Below are 17,281 nucleotides of genomic sequence, written 5' to 3' on the forward strand. Positions count from 1 at the left end.
AAATTCTTGTTACTTATGATAGATTCTAACATTTTATGCAATTATTCTTTCGTAAAGTCATAGCTCAAAATCATCAAGACTTGGCCAATCTCTATCAGAAACAATTCTATAGATATGATGTCTCTCACTCAAAGTACATTCCTTTAAACATCCTTCTTGCATAAAAGTTTCTAATCTAGACATAGATTCTCAATATCAAATCCTAATATCAAAACATTTCCATATTTGCCATATGACAATTCATTCTTAATAGAATCTTATCTATTCATAATAATGTCATCCAATACCATACTTCCAACTACTCACAAGCGACCAATCCTCAGCGAGCTTTGGATCGTCCTTTGATAGTTGTTTAATTATTTTTTTCAAAACCGATTCTAGTCCTTTTTCCCTCTAAATGTGCTAGACATTTGGAAAATTTTAGAATGGTCAAATATAATAGCACTAGCAATCAATCCTATACCCGAAGCGTATGGGACATGATGCATAATGTCTTACATAAAGATATGATACTTTATCAATCTTCTGCCATAATATTTTATGTGTCTCGTTCTTACAATTCGAACTATGAAGAGGGATACCGTAATCATAATCGAAATTTAAGAACACACTATGTATCCTTTGACTAAATTTATTAAAATTTCTCAATCTAAGCTTTGGATTTTGAAACAAAGTACAATATTCTCTCCCTTAATTATAGCAAAACAACTTTTCAACCCTTACGACTTTGCAAAGTATAACTCTTGTTTTCTATAATTAATATTGTTAACTTTCAATACTTGCCATAATAATCATACAAGCATAACACTTATGCTCCCACTATCATGATGATTATTATCATATAAGCATAACACTTATGCTCCCACTAGCTTTGACATGTATTCAGAAAACAACTTAACTTCCAGAAACCAATACCTATTGAAATTTTTAAGTTCATATTTCTAATACATAATGCTTTGATAATCCTTTATCAAGGCTTCTTAAACTTATACACGTTTGCCTTAGATAGCTCATATGTGTGTCTAAACAATTCAGACTAATTGCCAAATCTCACAATTTGAATTATGGAAAGGGATACTGTAACCATAATCGAATTCGAGAATACAATTTCACCATCACTATCTTCTTAAAATCTCTTTTAGTGAAAGCATTTCCTCACGGTCATTTTCATAAAGGAGGGAATCTTATGACACTTAGATTTTAATGGTGTATGTGTTCCTATCCATGTGAATTTGTCAAAACCAAAGTTTGCGACAAATCCAAACTCATATGGACTGAACTTTCTCAATCTTTATTTCTTGCCTTATGGTAACACGAGTGCCCACCATGTCTTCCAAGTAGTTAAGTTGCTCACCCTTTCCTATCAATGTACTTTTCATTGATCAAGGTGCTTGCCTTTTATGCGTTTAAATGAGAACTCATAGAACTCACATGCATAATTAACTCAATTCGAATGGCACAGAAACAAAATAATGTCAATACGATAGGTTGTAAACCCAAGTCGTGTGCTAGTGATGATCGATAAGGTTTATTCTTGATCAGTTCTTGAAACTTTTCAAGACCATTAAGACTCCCACTGACTCCTTGACATATAAGATTCTTTTGTCAATAAACATTTCTCGACAAACAAATATTCAAGAGTTAGTGTAGCTTTTATTAAGACAAAACACTTCTCAAAATTGGTCCTAGTTGGTCTTTGTCTTATCCAAGACATCACAACTTTCCAATTTTGAATGTGCAAGAATAAGAAAACCTTTTTCAAATTCCACATTTGATGAATGTTATAAACCTTCTTAAGGCTTGTCACTCAATTCACAATTTTAACTCTAAGACTTGATATAGGAACGAAGTATGATTGACTTCTTGATTTAACCATTTCTTCAATTCTTGATTCCTCTTCTCAAACATACAATTGCACTAAGACTCACTTAGAGGATCAATTGAGATATGGTTCTTAATCATTAAGACCTATCATAAAACATAATAAAAAGTACTCTCCCTTCTTCTTATAATAGAGAAACTTTTATCTTTCTGACTACTTGATTCTTCTTATTCGTTATGCTATTGATTTAAACTCTTTCAATCAACTCGGAATTACACTTAATCTTATAAGTATAATCATATTTACTAAACCTTTAGTAAATCATGACGAATATCTTTGTCACTCTTGTTGTGGACTTGATCAACACACAACCTTGTGTACTCGGTCTCGTAGTCCTTCACTTGACACTTTGTCAATGAATTAGTCTAATTTTCAAATATGAAATTTCTCATTCATCATGCAACCAAGTTGTATGATTCCAAGTTTATGTCCAATTGAAACTTGGGCGATGAGAAACTTTCCCTATTTAGTAAATTCTTGACCTTTCCACAAATAACATAATTAAGAATCAAATCTATTATTGCTAATAATAGAAACTTACAAACGCCATTGCAAGGATAAATAAATAATATAAAATCAAAATTTATTTTATTGCGGAAAAATTTGTCCTTACAATGCAATTCAGCTGAAAAACTATGTTGTTACATATTCTTAAGCAATCTATTCTAACTCCAAGTAGTAGCTTAAGAATCTAATATTCAAGCAATGCGATCGAAATCCATTTCTTCACGATTAGATTCAGCTCACTTCTTCCCTTAAATTTCCTTTCTTTTCTTCGATCCTACAAAACATTAAAATGTAATCTTATCACATCATGTATTAAGAATCTAGAATAAGAACTTAAAAGAGTTAGTTAATGGATTTTACCTAAAGTAGATCCATACGTTTTGACTCTCCCATCTCTTAGATCTCTTAGGTAAATAGGGCAGCTTCGTCTCCAATGCCCCTTTTCTTGGAAATAGAAGCAAATGGACTCTTTTGGAATGGCACAAGGAACTATCTCAGAATTTACCTTTTATGGATCTCCAATGTCCATTGAAGTTTGGGAGTTTGATTCACCAGACAAATTTGCTCGACCAACTCGCCAAATCATTGCTGATTCAGCAACTATAAGCAAATATGTCAAATAAATGAGGGTCACGTCATGATCCATCATATAGTACTCTCTAACGAACTCACTATATGATTCAGGAAGCGACTGAAGAACCCATTCAATAGCCAACTTACTTGAAATCTCGACACCCAACATCCTTAACCTATCAATGTGTGACTTCATCTCTAAGATGTGCACACACAGGTTTCCCATGTTTACTTGCCAAAAGGGCTTGAGTGAGCTTGAACTTTTCAAGCCTTCAAACTTGTGGGTTAGGGAGAATAATTGGAGGAGGCGGAGGAAGTGAAGCATGATCTCTTGTTCCCCGATCAAATCGTGGAATATCATCTTCATGTGGAAAACTTGTTCCACGGGATTTGGGAGTACCATAGTTGTCCTACTTTGACATCTACAAAACAGGAGAAAATTCAAGTTAAGTTGATTAGGATCCTCGATGTGACACCCAAATGAAACATCGAGGCTAGGATCCAACACAATACTCTACAACCTAGAGGAGGGATGCCGTAATCCAGTTGTAGAATATTTGAAGGTAGGTAAATGACGATTTACCAATTTCCACCATGAAAAACGAAAAAGAAATTTAAGTTTTAAATCTATTGAAAATTCCTAGATCTTTTGAGATTCATTGAACATTTCAATGGTATGTTTAAATCTCGATATGCCCCTCGATCTGTGACTGGGATACCGAGGATCACAAAACATGGTGTGAATAACCATGCAAACTTACATGGTGCCCCCAATGTTACAGTCACCTATTCGATGTGCCGGTTAACCACACACGCTCCACCGAACTATGACAAACAATGAGTCACCCTTAGCTACCTTTGCTTGGAACCATTTAGTGTGCCGGTTAACCACACACGCTCCACTAATGTCTTCGCAAGGGCACAAAGTGTAATTTCATGGAATTGCATCAATTCACTTTTGCCTAAAGTAACTGAGATTGGGAATTTTGTAAAAGCATTTAGTTACTTTTGTACTTCATTGTACTTATAATGGAAGGTTTCTGTCCTATCATACCCGTTCAGCTAACGACCCTCCACTAGTCAAAAGTGCGGTGGGTAAGAGTGGATACCCATTCAATCGCCATTTTATAGGCAATTTCCTTAAATACCCCTTATAGACTAGCTTCGTGAATGAGGCCTATTAACGGTAAGACTGATTGTTTACTCATACATATATAATACTAGACTTTTAATGTTATATATAGTATATGGTGTATTTTACACTTTTAAAATACTAGGTGTTCTAATTTAATAAATTATACTTTTAATCTAATTAAATGTAAATCAAAACTTTATGGGTTTATTAAATCTCCTTTAATTATACACCTTAATTAATTAATAAAACCATAAGGGTGTGATTTGAACTTTTCAAAACAATACTAGGGTTTTAGAATTTAACATTTCTAAATTAAACTTTTAATCAACTTTTAAATTCCAAAACTTGAGGGCAAGTTTTGAAACATTTCAAAACATTAGGGTTTAACTTATTTAAATTTTAAAAACAAAACTTTTAAGTTCAAATTTAAACTATAAAACCTAAAGGGATTAATTTGAAACTTTTCCAAACTTTGTCAAGAATATTCTAGATCACAAAATTCAAATAAGACAATTAACAATTAATTGGTGATTATCTAATTTGACCTAGTCCAAATTCTTGCAAAATAATTCACCAAATAATTCAAATAATTAAATCTAATCATATAAGGAAATAATTATCTAACTAATATGAATTTATCTTTAATTTCGGCAAAGATAATCACCCAATATCATAAAAGTCTGATTTATATCAATAAAAAACGTTTTGGTAACTATCTCACAGCCAAACGAGCACAAAATCCCGATTTGCCCTCTTTCTGACCAACTAACTCGTCGATTCAGGCATGGACTCGGTGAGTTCACCATGGACTCGGCGAGTTCATCTATGGACTCGGCGAGTTCAGCCCCCAGAAACCCTAAATTCCGATCTTTAAGCAAGTATAATCCATAATAGCATCAAATACATCAAACAAACAGCCATGTCTCTGATACCACTAATGGGTTTTGAGCAAAACATCATTCTTATGGTGTACATGCAAACCCTAATAACTTTTGGATCTAGTTTGTCTAATGAACATGCAATTGAATATCCAAAGCTATAAACCCTAGTTCTAGCATAAAATTAATCATATTAACATAAGAATGAGGTTTAGATCTTACCTTGATTGTTATGTAGCAATAACAATCTCAAATCCTCCTTGTAATGGCTTTAGAAAGCTTAGAGTCACAAGTGTCACTCCTATAATGGCTCACAAACACCAAGAGCAAGAGGATGAAGAATGAGAAGAGAGGAGACACCCAAAAACATGTAGAAACCCTAAGGAATTAGCTGACCACGTTTTTGGTGCCCTATGGGTCCTTAAATAGTGAGGCTATTAGGGTTATCTAACAAGGAAACCCTAATTTGATTGCTTAGGCCCTAAGCAACCCATGGACTCCCTCCTTAGATGCCTTGGATGATTTCTAATGGGTTTCCCCATAGAATTCGTCCACTCCATCCTCTATGGAGTCAATTAGCCCAATATTCAACTATCACACAATTGACAGTTCTAGTCCATTTTATTTAATTAATGTCTTTTAGCCACAAAATTAATTCTTATTAATTCTTGACTAATATTAATTAAAAAATATGATTTCTCCTTTTATATATTATTCTCATAATATATTAATAAATCATAATTAATCATCTCTCTCTCTCTCCATAATTCATCCTATCAAGTTGCTTTGGTGAAGGCAACCCAAAAGGACCATGCACCATCGGGTCAAGTACATACCAAAATAGTTATGGACTTAGACACTAATCCAACAGTTTCGGGGCTAGAGAGATACTAGAGAGAGTAAAGAGAAGAAAGAATGGGAAACGTGTGAAGAAAATGAGTGTGGGAGATGTTCTATTTGTAGGGTGATTGTTTGATGATTGAATAATAAATGTATTATTGTGGGGATGAGTATTTGGGTTGATTGTTTGATGATTGATTAATAAATGTATTATTGTGGGTTGAAAACCTTATATGCTCACCAGGCTCCCAAGTCTGACCCACTCAGTTTTCTTTGCATTACACGTAATGGCACAAGAGTATAAGTTGGTGGACTTGATGATAGATTTTGGATTATAGATCAGTAGTTTTAAATAACTGTTGTAATATCTATTTTATATTGCTTATGATTTTGGTCTGTATTGGAACATGACATCCCAAGATTTTGTTATTTAACGAAAATACATTTCTTTAAAGAAATACTTTGATAAATTTTATCATATTCTGTTTTGGGAACAAATTCCGCAACTCTTTTAATCAAAGGATTTACTCTGAAACTATTTTAAAAGCATAAATGAAACCGGTCTTTTCTGGTCGTGATTTTGGGGATGTCATATATATATATATATATATATATATATATATATATATATATATATATATATATATATATATATATATATATATATATATATATAACTGCATATTAGGGATGTTCTCAATTGACGAGATATGCCCAGTTTGCCGCAAGACATGTTTGAATACCTTTGGGGAACATCAAACATGCGGTTAATTGTAGAGAGCTCCCTAGTTTCAAGTACATACATGATGTTGTTAGGGATGTTCTCTTTGATGCTTGTCGACGTGCTGGTATTTATGCGAAGAAAGAAGCGTCACTGAACTTTTTGACGGGCCCGTAGGATGGAATATCCACACTTAAACCGAATGACATTTTGTTCTTTGGATGGGTAAGAGGGAAGCACACGTGTGTGATCTTATTGGGGTCTCTCCTCTCATCGGTTTGAGGAGCGGGGGTTTCACAACAGGGCATGCTGTTTTGAAAGTCGTTGCGTGCAAAGTGGCCAAGCACGAGAATGCATGTATAGAAAACCAACATGTGTTTGTACCTTTCGCATTTGATACATTTGGTTTTCTCGCACCAGAGAAGGTGGAGCTCCTCAACAGAGTCCAACGAGTCGTGCATTCTAATGTCATATCTCCTAGATCAACATATGTTGTTTTCAAAAGAATTAGTTTTGCCATCCAGAAAAAGCTAGCGGCGCAGCTTGTTGCTCGTTTGCCTTCCATCGATATATATTGAATTATATTACTCCATTTATGTGAATTATATGTATTTGTAGCACCTGGTTCCTGGTATGAAAAAATTATCTAAGTATTTTGCATTTTTAGCCTTGGACTCGGCGAGTTGTAGGCCCGACTCGCCGAGTAGAGGCGGGATATGAGCACGTTTAAGTTGGCGACTCAGCAAGTCCCTGTTGTCTGATTAAACCCTAATTTCAAGGGTTTGCACCCTATTTAAACCATCATATGTGCCCCCAAGCTCACCCCCTTCACCCTCAGAGCTCCCTATATCGTCCTAACCTCGTTCCTTGTGAGATTGAAGTGTTTTGGTTTGATTTCTTAAAGATTTTGAGAGAAAAAGGAGAGTAGATCAAGAGGAGAAGAAGGAGGCCAAGCATCTTGGTGTTATTTCAGAGATTCCTTGAGGTATAACTCAGTTTCCTTCTGTTTTCATGCTAAGGGTCCCTTAGAGCTCCACTAAAGTCCTTCTTGAGCCATTTCCAATCTTGATTATGAATTAGGGTTTGTGATAAGTTGATTAACCTTTAGATCTAAGCATGATTGAGCTCCGGGAGGTCGGATCTACTGCCTTTATGGAGCCATATTTCATGAAAGCCCTAGATCTACTATTTTAGTGCATTTTGAGCCCTAAAACCTTCATTGGTGTTTATTTACACGTAAAGTTGGAAACTTTATGTGTTAATCAAGCCCTAAGAACTCAAATCTATGTATGGCATGAGCTGGATTTAAGCAAAATCGAGTATATAGTAATTGCATGTGAAAGACTCGGCGAGTCGTTCATCGGACCTGGCGAGTCGAGTCGCGAGTCCTCGAGTTTTCCCTTTTTCGTGTTGGCTGAGTGGGGTCGTGAGTCATGGGGGTGACTCAGTGAGTCGGAAGCCAGACTCACTCATGGAGGAACTCGGCGAGTCAATGCCCTGACTCGGCGAGTCCAAGGCAATCTTCTTGCCTCAATAACAGACTTGGCGAGTTGTTCATACAACTCGGCGAGTCTCAACATAGAATGTTCTTCGGATGAAGATGAACTCGACGAGTTGTTCATACAACTTGGCGAGTAGGATGAAGGACTATTGGACATCAGTTTAGAAGGAAAAATCGTCGAGTCAATGCCTAGATCGACGAGTAGAGACGGGATTATGGTCAATCGAATGGATAGGGACTCGACGAGTTGGCGAGCCAACTCGGCGAGTCGGGTCAACTGGAAGTTGACTTTGACTTTGACTCTTGGCTTGGTTAAGGGTAGATGGTCATTTTACCATGAGGTCGGTTAGCCGTATTTGACTAAGTGTTTTGTGGGAATTATAGCCGGAGGATTTCCGGGACAGCAGTAGCAGAAGGCAGTCAGTTCCCAAGCAGATTATCAGCTATCTTGAAGTGAGTTACCTTCCAGTAGCGGTGGGTCTACGACCCAATGTCGGCCCACCAGTAGGGGCTGTATGATAGATGATTGTCTCTGTGATATTCATCTAGGGTTGCTACTACCTGTGATGTGATTATGTGCTAGTATGATTGATGCTATGTGCTAGTGACAATAGGGGGAGATAGTCCCCAGATTACCGGTCGATAGGGCCGAAGGGGCGGTCATGCCCAGCCATGGTAGATAGATTATGTGATATGCGTTATGTGGTAGTAGTAGGGGGTGAAATAGTCCCCAAAATCCGGTTGAGAGGACCGAAGGGGAGACCAGCACCCAGATATGCTAGTCAGTATCCGGTCGAGAGGACCGAAGGGGAGGCCAGCACCCAGATATGCTAGTCAGTATTCGGTCGAGAGGACCGAAGGGGTAGGTTGGTCTGTGATAGTTTTCATTGATGAACCGCGTTCATGGACCTCATGAACCGCGTGTGTAGACCGATGCTGGATCGGTCTGTGATACTTTTCATTGATGACATCTTGGTTTATTCCAAGACGCAGGAGGAGCATGAGGAGCACCTGAGAGAGGTTTTGGGGACCTTGAGGATGGAGAGATTGTATGCTAAGTTCTCCAAATGTGAGTTTTGGTTGTGCGAGGTGCAGTTTCTTGGGCACCTCGTCAACCAGAACAGGATTTCAGTAGACCCGGCCAAGGTGGAGGCCGTGATGAGATGGGAGGTTCCGAAGTTTCTATCCGAGATTCGGAGTTTCCTAGGATTAGCAGGCTATAATCGGAGATTCATTCAGGATTTCTCCAAGATAGCCGTACCCCTGACCCGATTGACTAGGAAAGCCGTGGTCTTTCGATGGGGGCCTGAGCAGCAGGAAACGTTCGAGATTTTGAGGCGGAGATTGTGCGAGGCGCCAATCTTAGCCCTGCCCGAGGGCGTAGAGGATTTTGTGGTATACTATGATGCGTCTATCTCAGGCTTAGGCGCAATATTGATGCAGAGGGGGCATGTCATTGCTTATGCCTCGAGGCAGCTGAAGCCTCACGAGGCGAACTACCCGACGCATGATTTAGAGTTGGGGGCGGTGGTCTTCGCCCTCAAGATTTGGTGGCATTACCTCTACGGGGTTCGATGTACCATTTACATGGACCACAAGAGTTTGAGGTACCTCATGGATCAGCCGAATCTAAACATGAGACAGCGTCGATGATTGGACGTGGTGAAGGATTATGATTGCGAGATCATTTATCACTCGGGGAAGGCCAATGTGGTGGCCGATGCGCTTAGGCGTAAGGCGGCACCGATTAGGGATGTGTGTATGAGGATGGCGGTGGTGAGTCCACTGTTAGAGCAAATTTGGGAAGCTCAACAGGAGGCTATGAAGGAGGAACATCGGAAGAGCGGGCGGATAGTGGGTCAAGTCACCTCCTTCGATTATGATAGCCGAGGATTATTGACACTACACCGTAGGGTGTGGGTGTCGTATCATGGATGCGTGCGCCAGATCTTGATGGAGGAAGCGCACAAATCCTGATTCTCTATTCATCCAGGGGCGACGAAGATGTATAGGGATCTTCATCTAGACTATTGGTGGCCCTGCATGAAGCGGGATGTGGCTTGGTACGTCGAGCGATGTTTGACCTGCAGGAAGGTCAAGGCCGAGCATCAAAGACCGCACGACAAGATTCATCCGTTGGATATCCCGTTGTGGAAATGGGAAGATATTACGATGGATTTTATCACAAAGCTTCCCAGGACTGCGCGTGGAGTAGATTCGATTTGGGTCATCGTGGATCGATTGAACAAGAGCGCCCATTTTATTCCGATCCAGGAGAGCATCTCGGCCGAAAAGTTGGCCGATATCTATATCAGGGAGATAGTAGCGCGACACGGGGTGCCGGTGTCAGTGATTTTCAGATAGGGATGTGCGTTTCACTTCCAGGTTTTGGAAGAAGTTTCATGATGAGTTGGGCACTGGTCTGCATTTTAGCACCGCCTTTCACCCGCAAACGGATGGTCAGAGCGAGCGGACCATCCAGACTTTGGAGGATATGCTGCGGGTGTGCATGCTAGACTTCGGTGGTAGCTGGGATACCTATCTTCCCTTGACTGAGTTCTCGTACAACAACAACTACCACGCGAGTATTGACCGTCCTCCATTCGAAATGTTGTACGGACGAAGGTGCAGGACCCCGATATGTTGGGGTGAAGTTGGCCAGAGGGTCATGGGGAGCACAAAGGTGGTGCTCAAGATGACCGAGAGAATCCAGCAGGTTCGAAGCAGGCTTCAGACTGCGCAGAGTCGGCATAAAAGTTATGCCGACAAGCGCAGATCAAACCTGGAGTTCCAGGTCGGGGATATGGTTCTCCTGAAAGTGTCGCCTTGGAAGGGCGTTATTCGATTCAGGAAGCGGGGCAAGTTGGGTCCGAGATACATTGGTCCGATCAGGGTTGCAGCCTGGGTGGGCAAGGTGGCATATAGGCTGGATCTGCCAGCCGAACTTAGTCAGGTCCACAACACCTTCCATGTCTCCCAGCTGTGGAAGTGCCTAGTGGATGATTTAGCGGTGGTGCCATTAGAGGATATATAGGTTGATGACAGCCTGAATTACATTGAGCGCCCAGTCGCAATCCTCGACCGGAAGTCGAAGGATCTGAGGAACAAGAGGGTGGAATTAGTGAAGGTGCAATGGCAACAGCGGAAGGGTTCGGAGTGGACTTGGGAGCCGGTGAAAGAAATGATGGAGCATTACCCCGAGCTGTTTCAGGATCGAGCAGCAGACTTCGAGGGCGAAGTCTAAAATAAGTGGGGGAGATTTGTAGCACCTGGTTCCTAGTATGAAAAATTTATCTAAGTATTTTGCATTTTTAGCCTTGGACTCGGCGAGTTGTAGGCCCGACTCGCCGAGTAGAGGCGGGATATGAGCACGTTTAAGTTGGCGACTCAGCGAGTCCATATTCTGGACTCGGCGAGTCCCCGTTGTCTGATGAAACCCTAATTTCAAGGGTTTGCACCCTATTTAAACCATCATATGCGCCCCCAAGCTCGCCCCCTTCACCCCCAGAGCTCCCTATATCGTCCTAACCTCGTTCCTTGTGAGATTGAAGTGTTTTGGTGTGATTTCTTGAAGATTTTGAGAGAAAAAGGAGAGTAGATCAAGAGGAGAAGAAGGAGGCCAAGCATCTTGGTGTTATTTCAGAGATTCCTTGAGGTATAACTCAGTTTCCTTCGTTTTTCATGCTAAGGGTCCCTTAGAGCTCCACTAAATTCCTTCTTGAGCAATTTCCAAGCTTGATTATGAATTAGGGTTTGTGATAAGTTGATTAACCTTTAGATCTAGGCATGGTTGAGCTCCAGGAGGTTGGATCTACTGCCTTTATGGAGCCATATTGCATGAAAGCCCTAGATCTACTATTTTAGTGCATTTTGAGCCCTAAAACCTTCATTGGTGTTTATTTACACGTAAAGTTAGAAACTTTACGTGTTAATCAAGCCCTAAGAACTCAGATCTATGTATGGCATGAGCTGGATTCAAGCAAAATCGAGTATATATTAATTGCATATGAAAGACTTGGCGAGTCGTTAATCGGACCTGGCGAGTCGAGTCGCGAGTCCTCGAGTTTTCCCTTTTTCGTGTTGGCTGAGTGGGGTCGTGAGTCATGGGGGTGACTCAGTGAGTCGGAAGCCAGACTCACTCATGGAAGAACTCGGCGAGTCAATGCCTTGACTCGGCGAGTCCAAGGCAATCTTCTTGCCTCAAGAACATACTTGGCGAGTTGTTCATACAACTCGGCGAGTCTCAGCATAGAATGTTCATCGGATGAAGATGAACTCGACGAGTTGTTCATACAACTCGGCGAGTAGGATGAAGGACTATTGGACATCAGTTTAGAAGGAAAACTCGTCGAGTCAATGCCTAACTCGACGAGTAGAGACGGGATTATGGTCAATCGAATGGATAGGGACTCGACGAGTTGGCGAGCCAACTCGGTGAGTCGGGTCAACTGGAAGTTGACTTTGACTGTGACTCTTGGCTTGGTTAGGGGTAGATGGTCATTTTACCCTGAGGTCGGTTAGCAGTATTTGACTATGTGTTTTGCAGGAATTATAGCCGGAGGATTTCTGGGGCAGCAGTAGCAGAAGGCAGTCAGTTCCCACGCAGATCAACAGCTATCTTGAGGTGAGTTACCTTCCAGTAGCGGTGGGTCTACGGCCACAATGTCGACCCACCAGTAGGGGTTGTATGATAGATTATTGTCTCTGTGATATTCATCTAGGGTTGCTACTAGCTGTGATGTGATTATGTGCTAGTATGATTGATGCTATGTGCTAGTGACAATAGGGGAGATAGTCCCTAGATTACCGGTCGATAGGGCCGAAGGGGCGGTCATGCCCAGCCATGCTAGATAGATTATGTGATATACGTTATGTAGTAGTAGTAGGGGGTGAAATAGTCCCCAACATCCGGTCGAGAGGACCGAAGGGGAGACCAGCACCCAGATATGCTAGTCAGCATCCGGTCGAGAGGATCGAAGGGGAGGCCAGCACCCAGATATGCTAGTCAGTATCCGGTCGAGAGGACCGAAGGGGCAGTCAGTTCCCACGCATATCAACAACTATCTTGAAGTGAGTTACCTTCCAGTAGCGGTGGGTCTACAACCACAATGCCGACCCACCAGTATGGGTTGTATGATAGATGATTGTCTCTGTGATATTCATCTAGGGTTGCTACTACCTGTGATGTGATTATGTGCTAGTATGATTGATGCTATGTGCTAGTGACAATAGGGGGAGATAGTCCCCAGATTACCGGTCGATAGGGCCGAAGGGGCGGTCATGCCCAGCCATGCTAGATAGATTATGTGATATGCGTTATGTGGTAGTAGTAGGGGGTGAAATAGTCCCCAACATCCGGTCGAGAGGACCGAAGGGGAGACCAGCACCCAGATATGCTAGCCAGTATCCGGTCGAGAGGACCGAAGGGGAGGCCAGCACCCAGATATGCTAGTCAGTATTCGGTCGAGAGGACCGAAGGGGTATGTCGGGCACCCAGTTATGCCCGACAACATATGTATGTTATGTGGTTATATGGTATGTGATACAGTGGGGGGACTCACTAAGCTTCGTGTTTACAGTTTACAGTTTTGGTTTCAGGTAAAGGGGAAAGAGCTGGCGCGGTAGCGGGACATCACATACATGCTTTGTATTCCGCACTATGAGATCTTCATGGGGATTTGTACTCTGACATTATTATGTTTTATAAAATGGTTTTCAGACACGCGACATCTTTTATGAAATGATATGATCGATGAATGTTTATTTCTATTGTTTTGCAAAGTATATGTTTTAAAAATGAAATATTTGGCTCGTATTTTTGGGACGTTACAGTATCTATACACAAAAAATTAATATGTACTTTTTCATATGAATGTATGTAAATATGAATATATATATGTTAAGAAATATGCAAAAACACATTTAAATACAAAATACTTTAGTTATACACAACCTTAATAAATACATGTGCAACAAGATATACACTAAATGACTAAAAGCTAGTAGTTTAGGTGTTCTTGTTTTGATAAGGTGACGAGTTCAAATCTTGTAACCCTCATATTCTTCATTTTGCCTATTTTTATCTAAACCGTTAACAAGCATAGTCAAGCATGTTGCCTATCACGTGGCATGGTAACGAGTTAAGGGGAAGAAAACCCGATAAATGTCAAATATTAAGAAAAACCTTTTTAACTTAAGTTTTTTCATACAAAAAAAAAGATATCGGAGCAAAACCGTTAAAAAGATATGTAAAAAGTTGTATTAAAAAAAAGTTGTAAAAATCATAAAAAGTAAATTTCCGAAGAAAAGATTATTTTTGGGATGAATTTGAAAAAATAAGTCCAACCCATATATGAAACAAAATTTATTTTTTGCATTAAATTCGTAACAAAATTTAAAACTTGATTTAAAAATATAAATACGAAAGTATGACAAATTATGCATGGTATAAAAAGACAAAGCTGGTTATCTTTCTATGTAATAATTTAGCTTCGTTTGCAATTTAAAGATTTTTTTATTATTTTTTTAAATAGTTGTTATTTCAAAAACAACCAATTTCAGTATGTGATTCGTTTCTCGAAACATAAATCAATTTTGGGATGTGAAGTATATTGTTATTTTAAGTAAACAATTTTAAAAAAATTTAAAATCGATTTGATTTGAAATGTTGTGTATTTTAAATCATATATCTTTTGCATAGAGGTACGAGACCGATCTTAAAAAAGAATGCAAGCCAAAGTTTATAAATATATCATTTTTTTTAATTACATAATTTTGAATCATACACTATTTAACTTCATTTTTTTTTTCTTCTGTTAAATTAAGTGTATCTTTTTTTATAAAGTTTAATATATCACTTTGGTATTTTGGTGTTAATAACATATTTTTTAAGGGAAAAACTCGAAACTGAAACTAAAAAATCAACAAATACCGAAAACCGACCGAAAAACCCGAAAATTGAACTGAAAAAGGCGCACAAAAAGACCATGATTAGACCGGTCTGAAAAAGATTTAGACCGTTTCGAGACCAACCCGAGACGGATCCAGACCCGCAGATGTACACGTCTAAGAGGTCATATTTCATGTATCTTAATGGGCCGGATATAGTCTAATGGGCGGTTCGTCACCGGGCCGCATTGTGGCCTTGTTATTTGTATCATTCGTTGCATCGAACTTGAAGGCTTGAGCATCAAAGGTGAATTTTTTGATTAAAGAAGAGGGAAGGCGAAATTTTTTGAAAACCCTATTTCCCACCACTGGATCGACCCGCCAAATCTGCAAAAGCAAACAAGTTATACTCTCGAAGCTCATAAATCGTGAGACCCAGAACTATCAACGCCTTAAGCCGCATCTTCGCAAACTCTTCCTTCATTCTTTGGTATTTAGGTTCGTGTTGATTTGATTCGATCGATTATATCTTGTTGTTTTCGTTGAAGCATCTTGAATTATAACGATGGAAAGTTGTTTTATTTGATTTTGTGTTTTAATTCTTCATAGTTTCGATTTGATATGCGCATGTAAGGTTTATAAGTGGTTTTCCGTTAAGCAGAGTTGAATATTTTCCGGTTGGTTTAATTTTTGTTTTAGGATTCTAATTACTATCGTTATGCGTGGATTTATTAGACTACACAGAACCCTAATTCGATATGTGTTTGTAATATTGCCCCTTGACTATTTCTTCCCCTGATTTAGCCACAATTCTTTTTGATTATTCATATATGATTGTTTTTCATGTTGTATTTAATTTTGTTTTACCGGAATTCATTTATGAAGTGGCTGTGTAGGTGCGAAAATGGCAGGAAAAGGTGGGAAGGGACTCTTGGCCGGAAAAACAACGGCGGCAGCTGCAGCTGCAGCTAACAAAGACAAAGACAAGAAGAGACCAACTTCCCGATCATCTCGAGCTGGTCTTCAGGTATCCACCCAATCTATCTAAGAATCTCCTTTTTGTTCCTTATGATTTTGTCATTTAATCCCTAATACATCTGTTCCATTTTTCTTTTGTGAATGCGTACAATAACGTTTATGTAACTACAATAATCGTTCATGTCCTTTTCTTTGATGTCATGTGTAACAACTAATAAACTGAAATCAAATCTTGTGATTTTGCAACTCAGTTTCCAGTTGGAAGAATCCACCGCCACCTCAAAACAAGAACATCTGCAAACGGAAGAGTTGGAGCAACTGCTGCAGTCTACTCAGCAGCCATACTTGAATACCTAACAGCTGAAGTACTTGAGTTGGCTGGAAATGCCAGCAAGGATTTGAAGGTGAAGAGGATCACGCCACGTCATCTGCAGCTTGCTATTCGTGGTGATGAAGAACTTGACACCCTAATCAAAGGCACCATTGCTGGAGGTGGTGTCATCCCTCACATTCACAAGTCTCTTATCAACAAAACCACAAAGGAATAAACACCCATCACTCATCCTTTAACTACATTTGTCTTAGATGTTTTTTTTTTCATGGATCTTAATCAAAACTTTGTTGAAGTTGTTGACTGTGTAGTTGGTGTGTTTGTAATTTGTGCCAAGGGCGTATGTAGTATGCCTTTGAACTGTAGACTGTAGGATTGGACATGAACATGGACATGGTATGGCTTTTTAATTGGTGTAACTTATATAAAACCGGTTGTTATTTTGTTGTCATTTTTGGGTATGCTTGTGAATTAATTTATTTTTAAAATTTTGTAAATTAACAAGTTGTTGGTTGGTATTTGCTCTGGCTCTTCAAGGTAACGGGGGAATTCACCATAATAAAATGTTGGGGGAATCGACCATAATGAAATGAAGGGAAATCGAGTGATCTAATCTTTATAAACAACCATTTTAATAAAAGTAAGAAACATTTTTTTTTGAGAAATTGATGGTATGCCTCGGAATATTATATTTTAGAGCATGTAATTTTGTTCCGGACTTTTGATCCGGAATATGATTTTCTGGAGTATTTATGATCTCATTTCGGAGTGGGTGTTGGTTGGTAGGATTTTGGTCCGGAATCTGACACCTTGTACGTTTTAGATTGAAAAGGTGTATTACGGACTACAATTCGGAATGACCATACATTTCAGTGCGTTATTCTAGAGAGCTAGAATTAGGGTTTTTGGTCCAAATATGCAATACATTTGTATGTTTAATATATTTGTGTCTTTGATACTCTCTATAAACGTTCCGAAATGAATACATATACGGGGTTTTTCGAGTTCCAGTTTCTAGTGGAGGGCAATGATAGCGTATTGACAGAT

The 17,281-nt window shown here is 39.3% G+C and overlaps 1 protein-coding gene across 2 annotated transcripts; it reads left to right on the forward strand.

The window, feature by feature from the left end:
• Positions 1-15,229: 15,229 nt before the first annotated feature.
• LOC111915113 (probable histone H2A variant 3) lies at positions 15,230-16,685 on the forward strand. 2 transcript variants are annotated; one of them, XM_023910802.3, is made up of 3 exons: positions 15,230-15,423; positions 15,811-15,952; positions 16,155-16,685. In XM_023910802.3, the coding sequence occupies exons 2-3, from the start codon at positions 15,830-15,832 to the stop codon at positions 16,449-16,451; spliced, it is 420 nt and encodes a 139-aa protein (XP_023766570.1). In that variant the 5' UTR covers positions 15,230-15,423; positions 15,811-15,829; the 3' UTR covers positions 16,452-16,685. The 2 variants fall into 2 exon arrangements, with proteins under 2 accessions (XP_023766570.1, XP_023766569.1); XM_023910801.3 differs by having other exon boundaries at positions 15,268-15,423; positions 15,822-15,952.
• Positions 16,686-17,281: the final 596 nt, after the last annotated feature.

Source organism: Lactuca sativa, chromosome 5, assembly GCF_002870075.4.
Source record: "Lactuca sativa cultivar Salinas chromosome 5, Lsat_Salinas_v11, whole genome shotgun sequence".
NCBI lineage: Eukaryota > Viridiplantae > Streptophyta > Magnoliopsida > Asterales > Asteraceae > Lactuca > Lactuca sativa.

Coding starts and splice junctions, on each gene's coding strand:
- LOC111915113 (XM_023910802.3), top strand. CDS start 15,830: ATGGCAGGAAAAGGTGGGAAGGGACTCTTGGCCGGAAAAACAACGGCG. Junction 15,953..16,154: donor CATCTCGAGCTGGTCTTCAG/GTATCCACCCAA, acceptor TTTGCAACTCAG/TTTCCAGTTGGAAGAATCCA.